We start from the raw sequence: 16718 nt of genomic DNA on the forward strand, positions 1-16718 counted from the left end.
AGGACAGAGCTGGCAATGGAGAGAGAGTGACCACGCCCAGTCATGGGCTCCTTGTAGGCACCTGCCTGCCGATTTCTCTCCAACTTAGGCTTGGGGTGTCTCTCTGTTAAGGCTGACCGACCCGAGTCAGGGACTAAAAGGCCGGGATGCGGGGCGGGGACTGGGGTGGGGGCGGGGCCGAAGCGAGGGGCCAGGCCAGAGCTGTGGCCGGATTTGGCGCTGGAATCGCAGGCTGAACCCGCCTGCAGGCGGCCCCGGGCCCTACATGGGGCGGGCTGTTCCGGGCCCGAGCCCTGAGGGAGCACGGGCTGGGTGCAAGCCCCCAGGGGTGCCTGAGAAGGCAGCTAAGGCCTGCTCCAGGTCCTTCTCACTGAAGCCCTGGCCACTCAAATCCAGCTCCCGCAGTCTGTGACACCACTTCTGGGTGAGCAGAGGGCTGCCTTCCTTGGCTAGAGTCAGCCGGTCTGACATGCCGTACAGGCCCAGGTGAAGCTGCTCCAGCTCTGGAGGTGAGAGTTGTGGGCATGAGCTTTGGGTGGGGAAGGATCCCTGCATCCAGCCTGCCCACCTGCTACCCAGGAAGCACTGACCCTGACATGGCACATCGTGCAGGCCGGCAGGAGTGATTCGAGCACGTGATGTGAGTCAGGCTGTATAGGGGGCTTCCAGTGGGGCAGGGGCTAGCCGGGAAGTTCACGCCCACCACAACAGAATAGTCCCTTCTAGAACCCACTGCCCAGAGCTTCTAGAACCCGGCGCCGCGCAGCCTAGACCGCCACCTGGTGTCGCTCCCCTGTCTTCGCCTCAGAGCTCCTGCTCCTTCCTGACCGCAGCCCTGGAAGCATTATTCTCCCAGGTATGAGCGTAGCTGTGGGCAGTGGGTAGTGGCAACAGACGAGCCGCCCAGCTGACCGTCCGTACCTGACCCAGGCCCCCAAGGGCCGGTTCAGCGGACTGCCTACGACCTCTAGCGGTAAGCCCTTCCAGCTCTGGGCCCAAGGACTCTTCTGCACCGAGCGCAGCCTCGCCAGGCGCCTCAAGAACAACAGTTTCTACCCGTTCATGCAGCAGCAGCCCAACGGTGCGCGCGGACCAAAGTCAGGGACTGGGACTCCGACACTGAAGCGGGGAGACGCGGGGCGGGGATTGGAATCCGAATAGGGAGGCGAGGGGCGGGAAAGGGCGGGGCCAGAGCCTGGGTCAGGGCTGACGCGAGGGGCGGGGCCAGAGCCCGGGGAGGGGCGGGGCCGAAGCGAGGGGCTGGGCCAGAGCCCCGGGCCTGGCCTGCTGCTGCCGGATTAGGCTCCGGAACCGCAGGCTGGACCATGACCGAGGCCCGGGCCCTACGTGGGGCGGGCTGTTCCGGGCCCGAGCCCTGGCGCTGCCACCTCGGGCAGCGAGCAGGAGCCCGCTGTCCTCATGCGTCCTCGCCGCGTCGCCCCCAGTCTTCGTGCTCGAGTACTACCTGGACACGCTGTGGAAGGGGACGCTGCTCTTCATAGTATGCATCTTGCTCATCAGCTTCGGTCTCGTGAGCGAGGTCTGAGCTCCCGGGCCCGCGCCCACGACCTTCCTACCCCGGGGACCCGGCCCCGCCTCGCCACCGGCCCCGCGGCGGCTCAGGGAGTCCCCGCGGCGCCCGCAGGTGCAGAAGCAGGAGACCTGGGGCTTCCCTGCCTACGGCGTGGGCGTGGGCCTGTGGCTTATGATCTCGTCGCTGCCGCGGCGCCGCCTGGTGCTGAACCACGCGCGTGGCGTGTACCATTTCTCCATCCAGGGCCGCACCGTGTGTCAGGGCCCCATGCACCTGGTCTACGTGCGCCTGGCGCTCAACTCGGACGGTGATGCGAGGGAAGGGCCGCGGACTAGGGGAGGGCGCGCAAGGGACGGGAAGCCACGTGGAGTGGGGAGGGGCGGACACGCGGGCCCATACCCCGTCCCCGGAGCCCCACTCCTGCTCACCAGAGTCCGGGAGCTGAGCAACTTGCCCCTTACTAGCCTATCGAAGGTGCTTCTTCCAGCTGGTTCTGTGCGGCCACAAGCTGGAGCCGCTAGTGCTGGTGCAGCTGTCGGAGCGCTATGAGGTGCGTCAGACAGACAATCCTCTCCCCTCTCGGTCCAACGGGACTCCGACCACTGTTTAGGCTCTTAAGATGGGGACATTTCGCAGGTGGATGGTGCATACAACGGGCTCCTGGCCCGGGCTCTCAAGCTGGTCGCTGGCAGAGAGGGTGCCAGGGCTGACGGTCAGGGCTGGAGGTGCGGTTTGGCAAGGGGAGGGACGAGCAAGAGCTGACCTGACCGCCACTCGCCACCCGTTCACACAGCAAATGGAATATCTGGGCCGGTACATTGCCCGGAAGCTCAACATTAACTACTTTGACTGCCTGGCCACATCGTACCGGCACGTGGTCCGCCACTGGCCGCTGGGAACCACCTTCAGCCCGGGCATCGTGCTGCGCAAGACTGGTGCCTACGGGGGGAACCCTCAGTGGGACCCGGACGTGTGATGCTGCCAGCAGGCACCCACCCTTCTCCCACCCCAAGAGGCGTTCTGCCTTCCCCTCCAGTCCCCCGCCTCCACCCCCACCACTGGCCTTCTTCTCAATAAAGTGACCTCTTGCTTCAAGCCTGGGGGTTTTCTTTGTGCGAGTTGGGGCTGCCTCTTCAGGATCCTCCCCTCCTGCACAGCTCACAGGGCCTCAGGGAGCCTGCCAGGAAGCAATGGGGAGTTTGGGTTGGAAGATGGTAGTAGTGGGACTGAGCCTGACAAGCAGTCAGGCATCTAGGACATGTGTGGGACACACTGCCTTTCACGGTCAGTAGAAGTGCTGACCAATGAGCAGAATCCATGATTCAGAATCTGATTGGTCCAGTCTGGGCCAGATGCCCTTTCTAGTCCAATCAGAAATGAGACAAGGACACAGCCAAAGGTCGAGCCCTGTGTCTTCTGGTGGACTCCACTCCCCAGAGTTGCTGCTGCTGCGCCCGAGGCCAGAGCTCAAGGCCTGCTGGAGGACAGACCCATGGTGCCCCTGGAGCATGCTCCTGCCTGACTTGTGTGGCCCCAGTTCCACGTTCTCTGAGCAGTGGGTGTTTTTGCTTCCTGGGTGTTGGAGGCTGCTGTGGGAGCAGAGAAGTCACTTCGGTTTCCTGTCAGGGTTTTTCCTCAGGGCCATGCTCAACATGACCCCGGTCTGGTCTTTGTGCATCATGCCAGCTTAGTGTCCCTGGAACCAGGACCACCTGCGTAATTTGCAGGGCCCCATGCAAAATGAAAATGCAGAAGTCCTTGTTAAAAAGTTATCAATTTCCAGATGGCAGCACTAGAGCATTAAACAAGCTCTGGCTCCTGGACCTCATGTCACATGCTCGTGACGGCTGCCCCTGCCTGGAACCCTGGCTCAGCACTGCTCACTTTTTGGCTGCCAGCATCTCTGCCCATCTCTGGAGTGGAGTCCAGAAGCTAGGCGAATGGCTTTAGGCAATCCCAGGGAGCAATTGTTGTTCATGGCTCAAGGCTAGGAATCCCTACTTCTCAGGAGGTGTTCTACCAGGAGATGGGCTCAAGAGGTTGGGCAGAACCCAGCTGTGGAGGTACTGGGATAGGTTGGGGGTCAGTGCAGCAAGGGAGGCATGGAGTGTGGAATGTGAGCCAGGGGCTTGGCTGCCTGGGTGAGTGCCTGTGACCAAGCCAGGCCTGGGATGCCCAGGCTACCTGTCAGATGTGGACAGGGGCTAGAAAGGCATGCCAGCTGCCTGGGCTCCCAAAGCTTGGGCTCCGCTCGGTCAGTCAGTGAGACTTTAGGGTGGGCTTTGTTTCCACCCAGTGACCCAAAGCCTCTTCCCACTTGGAGCTGATGACCTAAGGGTGACCCAGGTTGAAGCACCTACTTCTTTGCTGGCAAAGTGGCTGGAGGAGGGTGGTGTTCCTTCAGCTAGGGGATCAGGGCTTTGCAAGGATTCAGCATTTGAGCTGATACGAGAAATTGCGATCTTGTGGAGCTCTGGGGGAGAGACTTCTGGGAAGAGGAGGTGTGAGGTGCAATGCAGGGTAGAACTGGACGTGTAGGAGAAGACATGAGAAGACAGGCTGGGCTGAGGAAGGGGACCGGGGCCTCGGGAAATCACTGGGGAGTTGTAAGCACAGATGCACTGCCATCTGAGGAGGGTGTGGGGAAGGACCAGGAGGCTGCAGGAATTGTGCAGGGAGAGAAGGGCACAGGGGAACAGAGAGGATCGTAGGCAGGTCTGAGCCCCATTGAGGCCATAGCAGACAGGATTTGCAGGAGGGCTGGATGCAGGCTGGAAAGGAATCCAGGGTGGGACTTGAGCTGGGCACGCAGAACAGTGAAGGAAGGACTCAAGGGTGGAGGACAAGTGGATACAAACAAGCACCCTGATCTCGGGTGCTTCAAACAGCAATGATGTACTTGTTGTCATGGTTTTGTGGGCTGGCTGGGCTCAGCTGTGCGGTTCCACTCCGTATGTGTAGCTGCAATTGCTCATATGGCTGCATCAGCTGGGATCTCAGTTGGGGCCAGAATGTCCAAGATGACCCCCATCCTCCAGGGCCTCTTTTCAAGTGGTGTCTCAATATTCAGCAGCCTGTCTTGCTGCTGGTTTGCAAGAGGGAGTGTTATAAGAGGACAAGACCCAGTGGGCCATAGTGTGCACCATCTGCATGCATCATTCATACTACATCCCAGTGGAGAAGCAAGTCATGTGGCCAAACCCAGAGCCAGAATGGGAAGGGTCTACCAAATGTGTGAACACCAGCAGGATCCTGGGAGCCACGAATGTAAGTAGCCCACCACAGTCCACCATCTGGCTCCTCCCAAGACCTCCAGCATCTCCTCCCATCCCAGAACTCAGCTCAGACTGCAAGTCCAAGATCTTGCATCTAAGTCAAGTCCACATACAGATGAGGTTTCTCAGGTGTCCTTTCTTGGGTATGGCCCTCTCAGGGGTCACTGTCCTTCGCTGCCCAGTACCAATGTCTTGAGGCCCATTGTTTCATTTATTTTGTCCAGTTTTGAAAAAATATTTATTTTTGGCTGCACTGGGTCCTTGTTGTTGTGTGTGGGCTTTCTTTAGTTGTGGAGAGCAGGGGCTACTCTCTAGTTGCGGTGCTCAGGCTTCTCATTGCGGTACCTTCTCTTGTTGCAGAGTATGGGCTCTAGGGTGCCAGACTTTAGTAGTTGTGGCTTGTGAGCTACAGAGCACAGGCTCAGTGGCTGTGCTGCATGGACTTAGTTGCTCTGTGGCGTGTGGGATCCTTTGGGACCAGGGATCGAACGCGTGTCCCCTGCAAGGCAGATTCCTCACCACTGGACCACCAGGGAAGCCCTATTTTGTCTGGCTCTCTAGTTTTCCAGGTAGGGTGGTAAATCTGGTTCTTGTCTGCACTCTGTGCTGGAAGTGACAGCCACCTTAGTTCCTCTGGAGCTCAACTAGTCTGATGCTTAAGTCAAGGCCTGACCCTCACCACCCTCTGCACTTTGGCTGAAGAGCTGGGAGCCTGCCTCAGTGCAGGCGACCAAGGGGCTGGGCCTTCAGCGGCTAGACAAAACTCTCCGGCCCTTGCTGTCCTCCCTCTGGGGCATCAGTAGAACTGAACCACAGCCATCCCACCCCCAGCCCTTCGGTGACTGCTGCTCCTCTGTTTCCCGAACACTAGGTCCTGGGCCCGCTGCCGCGTTTCCTCCCTGCTGTGTGATCCCTGCTCACCACTGGCCAAAGGTCTAACCATTGGACCTCGGCCTTCTGCTTCTGCCTGTCTGAGTTCCGCCTGCACCATGGATGGGTCCTCGCTGCCAGCCAGGCAGTAGGCGAGTCTGCCCAAGTTCCTGCTGCCTGCCTTCTTGGAGTGTTTGTTCCTGATGCCTGTCTGGGTTCTCCAAGAGGGAACCACTGAGGCAGCAGTGTGAGGACATGCCCCTTGGTCAACCCCGAGGAGGAAAGAGAGGAAGCAGGAGGGCCGAGGCCAGCCCAGCACCCTGCGAGGGCTGAGGCATCAGAATGGCTCACCAGAGACGTCACGCATCAGGCTGAGATGCCAGGCCTTTGCGTCCTGCATTGATCAGCCATTGGGTGCTGGCCACCACTAGGAGGCTGGGATGTGGGGCCAGGGGCAACCCCTGGAGCCTCTGACAGCTGAAGGTGTCCCCCGTAGGCAGTGGAGCCAGAGTCCTTCCCAGGAGGACAATAGAGACCATGTGTCATATGTGCACCCCAGAGAAAAGTCCCAGGAGTGGCAATGGGGAGTGGGACATAGGCCAGCAAGTGTTCAGAAGACTGACCAGTGCCCTTGGTGGGGAAGTGTGGTCTCAGGTTCCTGTGAGAGTGAGAAGGTAAACGGGCAGCAGAGAGAAGGCCGCAAGCCTGGTCCTCAGTCTGGGGAGACCGGGGGAGGAGCCTGCTCCAGGCCATGGGCACGAAGTTCCAGAGCAGATGTTGAATGAAAGTGGCAATCCCATGGCAAAGTCAGGGAAGCGAGCATATGGGGCCCACACTGTATCAGGAAGTACAGGCTGCCAGGCCACCACCCAACAAGCCTCTCTGCAGTGCAGGCGGGATAGCAGCCGGCTGCCCGCTGCCAGAGCCGACCTTGGTGGCCCCGCTGCTGGCCTTCCTCTGGTCGGTCACCTTTTCCCTCCTCCCCAGGGCTCACTCTGCCCCTGCTCTGGAGTCTCCTCTAAAACTCCCCAAAGAACACTCCTGGACTCAAGTGCCCCGTGACTTGATCGGGCAGACACTGTGTTAACACGTGGAACTCGACACAGAGATGTTTCAGTTCTCTGGGAGTTACAGCTCAGGCTGAGGATGAGAGACAGAGACTGTGAGCAGTTCTGGCAGCTGGATCCCTTAGACTGAGGAGGGACCTGGGCCACTTTGGGGAGGCTGGCCTCTCCAATAGCCAGCTGCAGACCCTGGACACAGCAGGCTAAGGGGATGTTCCTGCCCAAAAAGGAAGCAGGCAGGGTCTGGTGGGACTTCCTAGTATCCCCAGGCAGGGCTAGATTGACTCACAGCAGGAGGCAGGGGGTCTCTGATACAACAGCCAGACCCACCTGCTCTCATGTCTTTATTTCCTAAGAGAAAAGTGCCATTTTGTGATGGGGGGAGGGACAGAAAGGAGGCCAGATTGGCTGTGAACTGGTCTTAGGTGATGGTGGTGACAGGCACACAGTCTGACGCTCTACACTTTTGTGCATATCTAATATTTTCTATAATGAAATGTAAAAAGAAACAAAACAAACCCCCAAACCTGAATTTGCATATTTGTTGTTTAATGTCTTTTCTGGTGAAGTCTCATTTCTTGTGTAGTAAGATACCTGCGAGTGTCCCGCTAAAGTCTAACTTTTTGGTTACCTGGGACCTGCCAGGCCTCACATGCCTAGAAGCAGAGGCAGGCAGAGGAACAGAACCAACACCAAATCCTTCCCATCTGACATGGATGAGGAGCTGCTGCTGCAGTGTGAAACAGGACGGGGCAACCGAGACCTTCAGGCTGAGAGGCTCCTCGGGGCGCAGCATGTGCATACACCTGGGGTGCTGGAGTGCGCGGAACCACTGGGTCTGCCACTGAGACCCCGGTCTCTTCTTCTGCAGCAAGGCCCCTTATACCTCCAGCTCCCAGTGGAAGACTCATGGTGGCCTGAGGGGAAGGGGCTGCAACTTTCCAAAAGTGTTAGTATCTCCAACTGTCCTTTCCCAGCCTCTCCCTGGTGGGCTGGACCCGATTGTGGGGCACAGTGACCTCAACCTCAGGATGCCTGAAAAGAGGCAGGCAAGGAGGACTAAGTAATTGCTCACGGGCCCCATGTGTGCTCCACACCACGGCCGTTCTGGACTGATGGCCAGGGCCTAGGCCCAGCTGCCCCTCCCTGCTGGGCGTCCCAGGGGCTGCAGGCTCTACCCACACGAGGGCAAGCAAGGGCGGCCCAGACGATCCCCTTGGGAGCGCCTGGCCGGGGGACACATGTGTCGGTGCTCTGACACCGCCCTGTCATCAAGAGCGTTGGGAGCCAGGGGATGGGAAATTGACAGAGAGGCAGGAACTGGCAACCAGGAGCCGGGGAAGGAGAAACAGAGAAGTTGGCTGAAGGAAGACAGAAATGAGGGGAAAGTGGAGGGCGATGGAGGAATGGGACTGAGGAAAGAGGTGGCGGAGTGGGGCCAAAGGGTGGGCCAGGGGAGTGAAAGAGGACGAGGTGGAGGAACAAAAGCGCATGACAGACGACCGGGCGATGGGACCAACGGAGGGGGACAGGGACGCGGTTCGACTGCAGTGTTGGGGCGGACTTTGCGGGAGGTGGGGAGCTCCGGCTGAAGGGACTGCGCCTGGCACGTCCCGCTGGCGCCCCGAGGGTTCGCCCGGTAATTAGGCCTCGGTCCAGATGGGCCCCCAGTCCCGCAATCAAAATGCTAATTGGCCCCGCGCCTCCGGCTGCGCCTCCGCTGGGACCCCCCGGGAAGGGGCAGAGATGAACCGCTCGGCCGAGGGGGATCCCTGCCCCCACCCCCACTGCGGTCCCGCCGGCTGCGGCTCCGCGATAAGGGGGCGGCCGCGTCCCGCCCCCGCCCCTCGGGAGCACCAGCCACGCAAGATGAATATCCCGCCGCCGCCACAAAGCGGGCCTGCGGTCCCTGCCGCGCCCCGCGCCGGGCCGGTTCGCTTACAGCCACGCTCGCTCGGCTCCTCTGTTGCGACGCTAGGTAAAGCCGAGAGATCCGCGGAGGGCGGGGAGCCGCCGAAAGCGCGCCTCCAGAGCGGCCCTCCCGCCGCGCGCCCGGCCGGGTCCGCGGGCCCGACCAGCAGCCCCGCACAAGGTCACCGCTCGCCGCGACGGGTGCGCGCACCCCCGCCTCGCACGCGCTCCCGGCTGGGGCGCGCCCGCACACTCCCGGGGCCGCCCCTGCGACCTTGGTCCCCAGAGACAGCGGGCCGCGTGGGGGCGCGCTCGGAGCAGGGAGACCCGAGCCACGGGCGGGGGTGCGTGAGGGGACAATGGCGGCGCCGGGCCCTAATTGGGGACATATGTCCCCGCGCGCGGCCATTGTGCGGCCCGGAACTCCCCGCACCCCCGCGCCAGCCATTGGTCGCTGGGCCTGACGTCATGCGGGCTGCAAACTCTGGGCGGGCGGCCGGGGGAAGGGTTATCCGCCTGGTTGCGGGGCCGCGTGGGGGAGCTGCAGGCGCGCGGGAGGGCGGAAAACCACCAGTGAAACCGAATTTCTGGAGCAAGGGCACAGCAGCCCCTCTCCGCCTTCACACTCCTCTCGCTGCGACGCCGCTGCGCTCGACCTCCGCCCCTTGGGGGAAGGGCGGGGGTGCAGAAGGCCTCTCCAGCGGGCACGGGGTCAGCCCGGGTGACCGAGCGGCAGGGACACACTGCGGCACGGGGTGCGCGCAGCACTTCCACACGGCGCTTTCGCTGCCTCAGCATTCGCTGCTTCTCCGCTCGCCTCCCCCACCTGCCCCCGCAGATCCCTCGCCTCCACACCCGACAGCTGGGCTGGCCGGACCGACCATTCTGGGGTCCGCCCTGTGTTCTTCCCTCAAAGATCCCGAGTCCGGGCTCGTGGGCCCCAGGCCTGCTCCCACCTCTCCTCCCACGCCGCACAATGCTGCGGACGTCTGGGCCTCCGTTCCCGGAACCTCTCGGGGGAACTCCACACGAGCTGGAGCCGCGGCATCCCCAAGACCCCTCCCAGGAGACCCTGGCGGGGGCCAGGCCCCGCGCAGCCATTTCCGCCGTCCTCTCCCCCATCCCTCCCTCCCCCTGCTGTCGCTCCTGGGCTTTAAAAGCCGGAGGCTCGGCCGGGCCGCAGGCAGAGGCGGCCGCGGGCGCAGGAGGCTGGGCCCGGGAGCTGTCCGAGCGCCGAGCCCCGCCCCCGAAGCCCCCATCCCTCCCTCCCACCTTCCCTCGGCCCGCCCTCCCCGAGCACCCCTCCCCCCCAGGACCCCCGCCCCCCGCCCGCCGCCGTCGCCGCCGCCGCTCGCTCCGGCTGCAGAACAATAAAGCAAGGCTCCCAGAGACCCCCGCAGAGGACCCCCGCCCGGCGGCCGAGCCCCCGCGGCCCGCCCCTCGCCGCTCCCTCTGGCTGTGCGCGCCCGGTCGCTGGCCGAGGTGCTGGCCGGGCCGGCGCTGGCCGCGGTGCTGAAGCTGCCGGCGCTACCGCCGCCGCCGCCTTCTCCAGGCCCCGCGCCGCTACCTCCGGGGGCATGGGGGGTCGCTGACTGAAGCTCCGCCGCGGCGGCGGGGGGGAGGGGAAGGGGGCCGCGGAGCCGGGCCAGCCCTGCACCCACTCGCAGCCTCCGGGCCCGGGACGGAGCCGCTCCCCCCCCCTCCCCGCCCCCCCAGCCTCCTCCCCCGCCTGTCCAGGGGCGGCACTGCGGGCTGGGAAGCCGGGACCAGAGGAGGAAAGGAAGGAAGGAAGGAAGAGAAGAGAGAAGAGAAGAGCAGTGAAGAATAGAAGAAGAGAAGGAAGGAAGGAGAAAAAGAGGGGTCCGGAGCAGCAGAGGAGGAAACGCAGGACGGGCAGGCAGGAGAGAGGACGGCACCGCGCGGCAGCATCCAGAGGCCAGAGTGGGGACCCGTGCTGCCTCAGCCGCTCCTCGGATGGTGACGGGGCCCCGCCGCGGCCGCAGCCCCCCCGCGTCCCGGCTCCGCAGGCCCACAGCGCCGGAGCCCCGCAGGAATCATGCCCAGATCCTTCCTGGTCAAGAAGGTCAAACTTGACACATTCTCCTCGGCAGACCTCGAGAGCTCCTACGGGCGCGCCCGGAGCGACCTCGGCGTGCGACTGCAGGAGAAAGGTGCGAGTTGGGATGGGGCTGGGGCGGCGGGCGAGGGGCTCAGTGCTGGAAGGGGTAGAGGGTCAGAGAGTGGGGCTGGAGGGACCAGGAACCCCAGGCTATAGGCTCGGAGGAATCAGAACCAGCAGGAGGCAGTGTCTGAAGCGGACTTGGGAGGGGATGGGGATGGGGGTGGGGAGAGGGGAACGCAGAGGTAGGCCAGAACGGAGCCAAGGCTGAGCAGGGAGAACATGGATGCAGGAAAGAATGTGGGGAACAGGGGTCAGGAACAGGAGGAACACACTGACCCGCGCCCTGACCAACACAGAATGGACCCTGCTGCCATGTCAGGAACCAGCAATGTATGCAAACCACACTCAGAAACAGCCTGCCTCAGAACCCTCTTCTTTTCTTTGGCTGCACCTCTAGCCCCCTCTTCTAGGGCCAGCAGGGAAGTGCTAGGAGCTCCAGGGAGTAGCCATGTGGTCCAGTGGGGGCCGCCCACCTGTCGGGGCAGAGGCAGTAGCAGTGCCCCCATCCCTGGAGCAGGGTCAGGGAGAAGGGTGTGGGCAGGTGGGCTGTGGGCAGGGAAGTCCAAGTGCTGGAGGCAGGGGGAGGCTCTTTGTGCTAGGGCGCCCAAATTCAAGGACAATTGCTAGCAAGTGGGCAAGGGGGCTGGGAGTGCCAGCAGCCTGGGGTGGAAAAACAAGTGTGACCTGCAGGAGCATAAGCCTGTGTTCAAGCCTGTGTGCACATGTGACTGCGTGTGGCCATGTGACTATGTGCACTTGTGTGTGACCCTGTATCAGTGTGTGCCTGTCTGTGTGCCACTACATGGGACCATGTGACTCTGAGGCCGCGATGTGCCCATGTGATTGGCAACCCCAGCTGAGAGTGTGTCTGGTTGGCTACATGTCTGACCCTGCGTGAGTAGGTGGTGCAGGCCTGGCTCAGGGTGCGGCCCACCCTGAAGGGACTCCAGAATTTACAGTCTGAGAGGCTGAGGGTAACTCTGAAGAAGCCAGACTCTGCGTCGTGCGGGGTGTGTATTTGTGACTTTGAGGTTGTGAGATCCATCTCATGCCTTGAGAACAACCGCAGTTGCAGGCATGAATAATGCTGCCTGCCTGCAGCCTGTCTCTGTGAAGGTGTCCACTGGTGCGTGCCCTGGCACTGCCTCCAACACAGTGTCTTCCTGGTCACCTTTCCTGGGGTTCAGGAAGTCCCCACAAAGGATTAGGGCCTGGGGAGAGGGAGTAATGTGGAACAAGGTGGTACCCAACGGTGCAGGATGACGGAAAGGAGTGGTGGGGAGAAACAAGAGTGGATGGAGGGAGACAGGGCTGGAACGGAAGGTGGTCAAATCTAGTGAGTAGTGGGAGACCTGGAAGATGAAAGGGAGGTAGAATTCTCCAGGGCTTGTTGGGAGACCCCGAGCACCAGAACAGGTGAGCATCGAGGCTGGACACAGGCTCTGGGCACGGTGGATGAGCCAGTGGGAACCGTGAGAGCAGGAGCGACGGGGTCCCTGGACAGGCGGTCCTGGCTTTGTGCGCTGCGGTTCTGCAGTGTGTTGCATAATCAAGGAAAACTGCTGAAGTGGGGAGAACCCGAGGGGGAGGGAGAGGGGGAGGGGAGGAGGGGAAGGAGGGCGAGGGAAGCGCCGCCCCTCCCCCCTGACCTTGAAGCTCCGCGGAAGGTGGGGGGGGCGCGGGCAGCCGCGCCCGAAGATGCGAGTCTTTCCCTCCTCCAGCGAGGGCGGGGTGCAGCCCGGCCGGGCCCTGGCTCATCTCTCCTCTCTCTCCTCCCTTCCCCGCCGTCGCCATCCTCCCTGCCCCGCTCTCCCTCGGCCCCTTCTCCTTTGTCCTCCCCGTTCCCTTCTGGCCGGCCCCGGTGTCTCTTGCCACCCTCCTGTGTGTCTTGCCTGCTGCCCTGTTCCCCTCCCGCTGTCTGCCTGTCTGTCCGCCTCGGCCCTTAGGATACCTCAACGACTACGCGGGGCCCGCCTCCGTCTACGATGGCGATGCCGAGGCGGCCTTGCTCAAAGGGCCATCCCCGGAGCCCATGTACGCTGCGGCCGTGCGGGGAGAGCTGGGCCCGGCGGCCGCGGGCTCGGCGCCGCCGCCCACCCCGCGCCCGGAGCTGGCCACAGCCGCTGGTGGCTACATCAACGGCGACGCGGCGGTCAGCGAGGGCTACGCAGCTGACGCCTTCTTCATCACCGACGGGCGCTCCCGTCGTAAGGCAGCCAACGCCAGCGCCGCCGCCGCCCCCTCCGCAGCCTCGGCGCCGGCCCCCGACGGCGACGGCGGAGGCGGGGTCGGGGCGGGCACGCGCGGTGCGGGGTCGGGGGCTGGGGGTCGGGGCGGCGCGCGCGCGGGTGCGGGCACCGAGGCCCGCGCGGGGCCTGGGGCCGGCAGCTCAGGAGGCCGGCACGCGTGCGGCGAGTGCGGCAAAACGTATGCCACGTCGTCTAACCTGAGCCGCCACAAGCAGACGCACCGCAGCCTGGACAGCCAGCTGGCGCGGCGCTGCCCGACGTGCGGCAAGGTGTACGTGTCCATGCCGGCCATGGCCATGCACCTGCTCACGCACGACCTGCGCCACAAGTGCGGCGTGTGCGGCAAGGCCTTCTCGCGGCCCTGGCTGCTGCAGGGCCACATGCGTTCCCACACCGGCGAGAAGCCCTTCGGCTGCGCGCACTGCGGCAAGGCCTTCGCCGACCGCTCCAACCTGCGCGCGCACATGCAGACGCACTCCGCCTTCAAGCACTTCCAGTGCAAGCGCTGCAAGAAGAGCTTCGCGCTCAAGTCCTATCTCAACAAGCACTACGAGTCGGCCTGCTTCAAGGGCGCCGCCGCCGGCGGTCCCTCGGCCCCTGCGCCCACCGCGCCGCCGCAGCTTAGCCCTGTGCAGGCCTAGGGCGGCGGTACCTCCGCCAGCCGGGTTGGCTCTCAGCAATACGGGCCCCCAGGGAGGTCTCCGCCGGCGACCAGGCGGAGGGGCCGGAGGGCGGGCCCCTCCTCACAGCAATAGGGGGAGGGGGCCCGGCCCCGCCCCGCCCGCCAGGGGCCTTCCCGGCCCCTTCAAGCAATAGGGTCCCGAGGGGAGACCCACCCCGAGCCCCCTCCCTTCCCCTCCAGGGTGCCCCAGGCTTTTTCCCAGCAATAGGGTCGAGGAGACCCAGAACCGAACCTCATCTCCGAGTTAGGTCTCTGAGACCGGGGTGGGGTGAGGTAGGGAGCGCCCCCTCCTCCCTCTTCTGCGCCCCTGGATCGCGTGGCAGAGACTCAGGTCTTCCCCACCCCTTCCCAAGCCTTCCAGAAGCCCGGCCTGCGGCCTAGACGTCGGGGAGCAACAACGGGGGAGGAGCAGGGTGAGGGGCGCAGAGGCTACCTGCGCCTCCTTCTCGGTGTCCGCTGAGCCCCGGGAGTGTTAGACGAGTGCGGATCGGGGACTGGGGCGGACGGCGGCACCTCTCTCCCTTGGGTTCCTTCCGGGGCCTCAGTCCGAGCCGCTTTCCTACCCTTGCCTCGCATCCTCTGCCAAATCCGAATTCTTCCAGCCCAGCTTCCCGGGCTCTGTCCTCCATAACGAATAATAATGACGCATATCAAACCGCATGGACTTATCCGACCTCCTCAGATCCCGCTCCCGCCCTGCCCTGGGGCCCCCTCCCTCGTACCCGGGCATTCGGTGTTGGAGGACGGATTCCTGGGGCCTGGCAGGCAGGCCTGGGCACGGCCCTCTACACACCTCTCTGTATTCGCTTTGCGGGTAAAGCCCCCTAGGGGGGTTGCGGATGCGTCGGGTTTTCTTTCTGTATTTGTACGTTTTATTTATGAACGGATTGCACTCGGGTCCGGGAAGGGGCGCAGAGGCCCCTATCCTTCCCGCCGACGCCGGGGGCTTGGGATGTCCAGGATCACTTTCCCCGCCCCCGAACCCCGCCCACCTGGGCTCCGCCTCTCGGGAGCCGCAGGCCCCGCCTCTCAAAGGCCGGCCCCCTCCCGGAGCCCCAGACCCCGCCCTCACTCTGTTGCCAACTTACACCCGTCTATGCCAAAGCCTCGGCGGCGACCCCGCCCCAAGGGCCCGCCCCATTGGCCGCCGCCTTTGTGACGTCACTGCATGCAGCCCCAGTCCCCCTCCCGTCCCTTCCCGGAGCTGCCCGCTCCCAGTCCCTCTTAGTTAGTCCGAAGCCGACTATAGAGCAATAATGCGCACTGCATGCGAAGCTGCCGCCGCCTCTAGAGTTACTGAGAATCAGGTATCCCCCCGCCCTACCCACCCCATAGGCCCCTAGATCAGGGACGCTGCGCGGGGCCGGACGCGCAGACTTTCTCCCCACTCTCCTGCTCTTCCCTCCCTCCCCTCCCCCCCTCCCACGGCAGAGGCCGGCGGGTGTAATGGTTTCAGGGGCGGGGCGGGGTGTTTGTCCCCAAGACCCCTCCTTCAGTCGTCCATCACCCACCCATACTTCATTAGGCACCTACTATGTGCCAGGCCCACTGCTGAGTCCGCCAGGGGTGCGGCGACCTGCGGGAAGGTGCATGTTGATGAGGGATCCAACCGGCTTCGGTGGGCCAGGGATGGTCACAGGTGCAGAGAGAGCCGCGGTCCCTAGACCCAAGCGTGGGCCCCTCACTCCTCCCCACCCCAGCTGGGGCCAGTGCTAGGCACAGGGGGCTCTGCTTTGACTTGGGCCCGGGTCCTCAGCTCAGGTGGCACAGACCCGGGCCCCAAGGCCCAGTGCCACCCATACCGAATCCCATTCCTTCCATCCCTTGGCAATGGCAGCTTTGTCACGTCAGGCCAGGGTCCCAGGTCAGAGGACAAGGTGCATGCTGGAGCATTTGACCTGGCCAGCCCTATCCCAGTGGGTACCAGGCCCAGCGGCTCCCACAGGGGTGGACGCGGGCCTCAGGGCCCGGCACAGCAGGGCTCATGTCCAAGACCCCTCCATCCCAGCTCAGTGTTCACACAGCTCCCAGGCCGGGGCCTGCCCACTTGTGCTGGGCACACCCGCATGCACAGGCACACACAGGTGCCCCACCCTACCCTACACGCCTATCTACCTACCTACCTAAGGAGAAGGCCGGAGGGCCGTGGGCCGGCCAGGGTCTCCCGCTTCTCCCCACACCCCGCCGCCGTGGAAAGCCATGGGCCCCCTCCCGCCCCTGTAACTAAGCAGCACAATAACCGACTTAGCGAATTCAGGTAGAAGGAACGTTTAGGTAGCACCTATTTTGTACTGATTCTATAAGTAGGGCCCGAGATGCGGGGGCCCTCGGGTGGGGGCTGCGGCCGCCGGCCTGCCTTGCCCCCACCCCCGCCTGCACCCCGCCGCCTTGTACATACTCCCACCCGGAACAGGCCGGGATTTTTACTCGGGCTGCGCCCCTCTTCCGCCCCCGTTTGGGGCCGGGCCGGCCGGACAGACGGACGGACGGACAGACCTCCTTCCTAAGCACAATAGCACCAGCTCCCCGGAGCGCCGCACCTCCACGAGGAGAATAAATGCCACTCTTGATAGAACTTGGAGTGTCGGGCTGATGTATACAAGGCTGGGCCCGCGCCGCAGGAGACACTGAGGAGTCTGGGGGGCATCTTTCTGGGCCTGCAGCATCTCAGAGGCCAGGCAGGTGCAGGCCCTGCGCTGGGAGTGGCAGTCTACCCATGCAGCCCTGGAGTCTCACCGTTGCCTTTTGGGCATGTGTTTTCTTTGGCAAGAGGACAGTCTTCCACCCTGGAGGGCCGGCTCGGCAGACCAAATGCAAGAGGACACTCCTGAAGGCAAAGCAGCTGGCTTTCCTCCCATGGCAGGTAAATCTTCTCTGTGCCAGGAAGTGCGGAGCCTAAGTCAAGTCTAGCCCAGGACTGATCTAGAACGGCCACAGTGGGTACAGCAGGG

General features: G+C 63.5%; 2 protein-coding genes across 2 annotated transcripts; both read left to right on the plus strand.

Annotated features, from left to right (window-relative positions):
• The first annotated feature begins 469 nt into the window (after positions 1–469).
• TMEM249 (transmembrane protein 249) lies at positions 470–2629 on the plus strand. Its single transcript, XM_061439542.1, has 8 exons — positions 470–486; positions 613–640; positions 809–856; positions 931–1081; positions 1446–1540; positions 1646–1841; positions 1999–2084; positions 2328–2629. The coding sequence occupies exons 1-8, from the start codon at positions 470–472 to the stop codon at positions 2508–2510; spliced, it is 804 nt and encodes a 267-aa protein (XP_061295526.1). The 3' UTR covers positions 2511–2629.
• Positions 2630–9973: 7344 nt separating this feature from the next.
• On the plus strand, positions 9974–16342 carry SCRT1 (scratch family transcriptional repressor 1). The gene is made up of 2 exons (XM_061438269.1): positions 9974–10825; positions 12783–16342. The coding sequence occupies exons 1-2, from the start codon at positions 10711–10713 to the stop codon at positions 13724–13726; spliced, it is 1059 nt and encodes a 352-aa protein (XP_061294253.1). The 5' UTR covers positions 9974–10710; the 3' UTR covers positions 13727–16342.
• The last annotated feature ends 376 nt before the right edge of the window (positions 16343–16718 follow it).

The sequence above is a fragment of the Bos javanicus genome, chromosome 14 (genome assembly GCF_032452875.1).
Source record: "Bos javanicus breed banteng chromosome 14, ARS-OSU_banteng_1.0, whole genome shotgun sequence".
Lineage (NCBI taxonomy): Eukaryota > Metazoa > Chordata > Mammalia > Artiodactyla > Bovidae > Bos > Bos javanicus.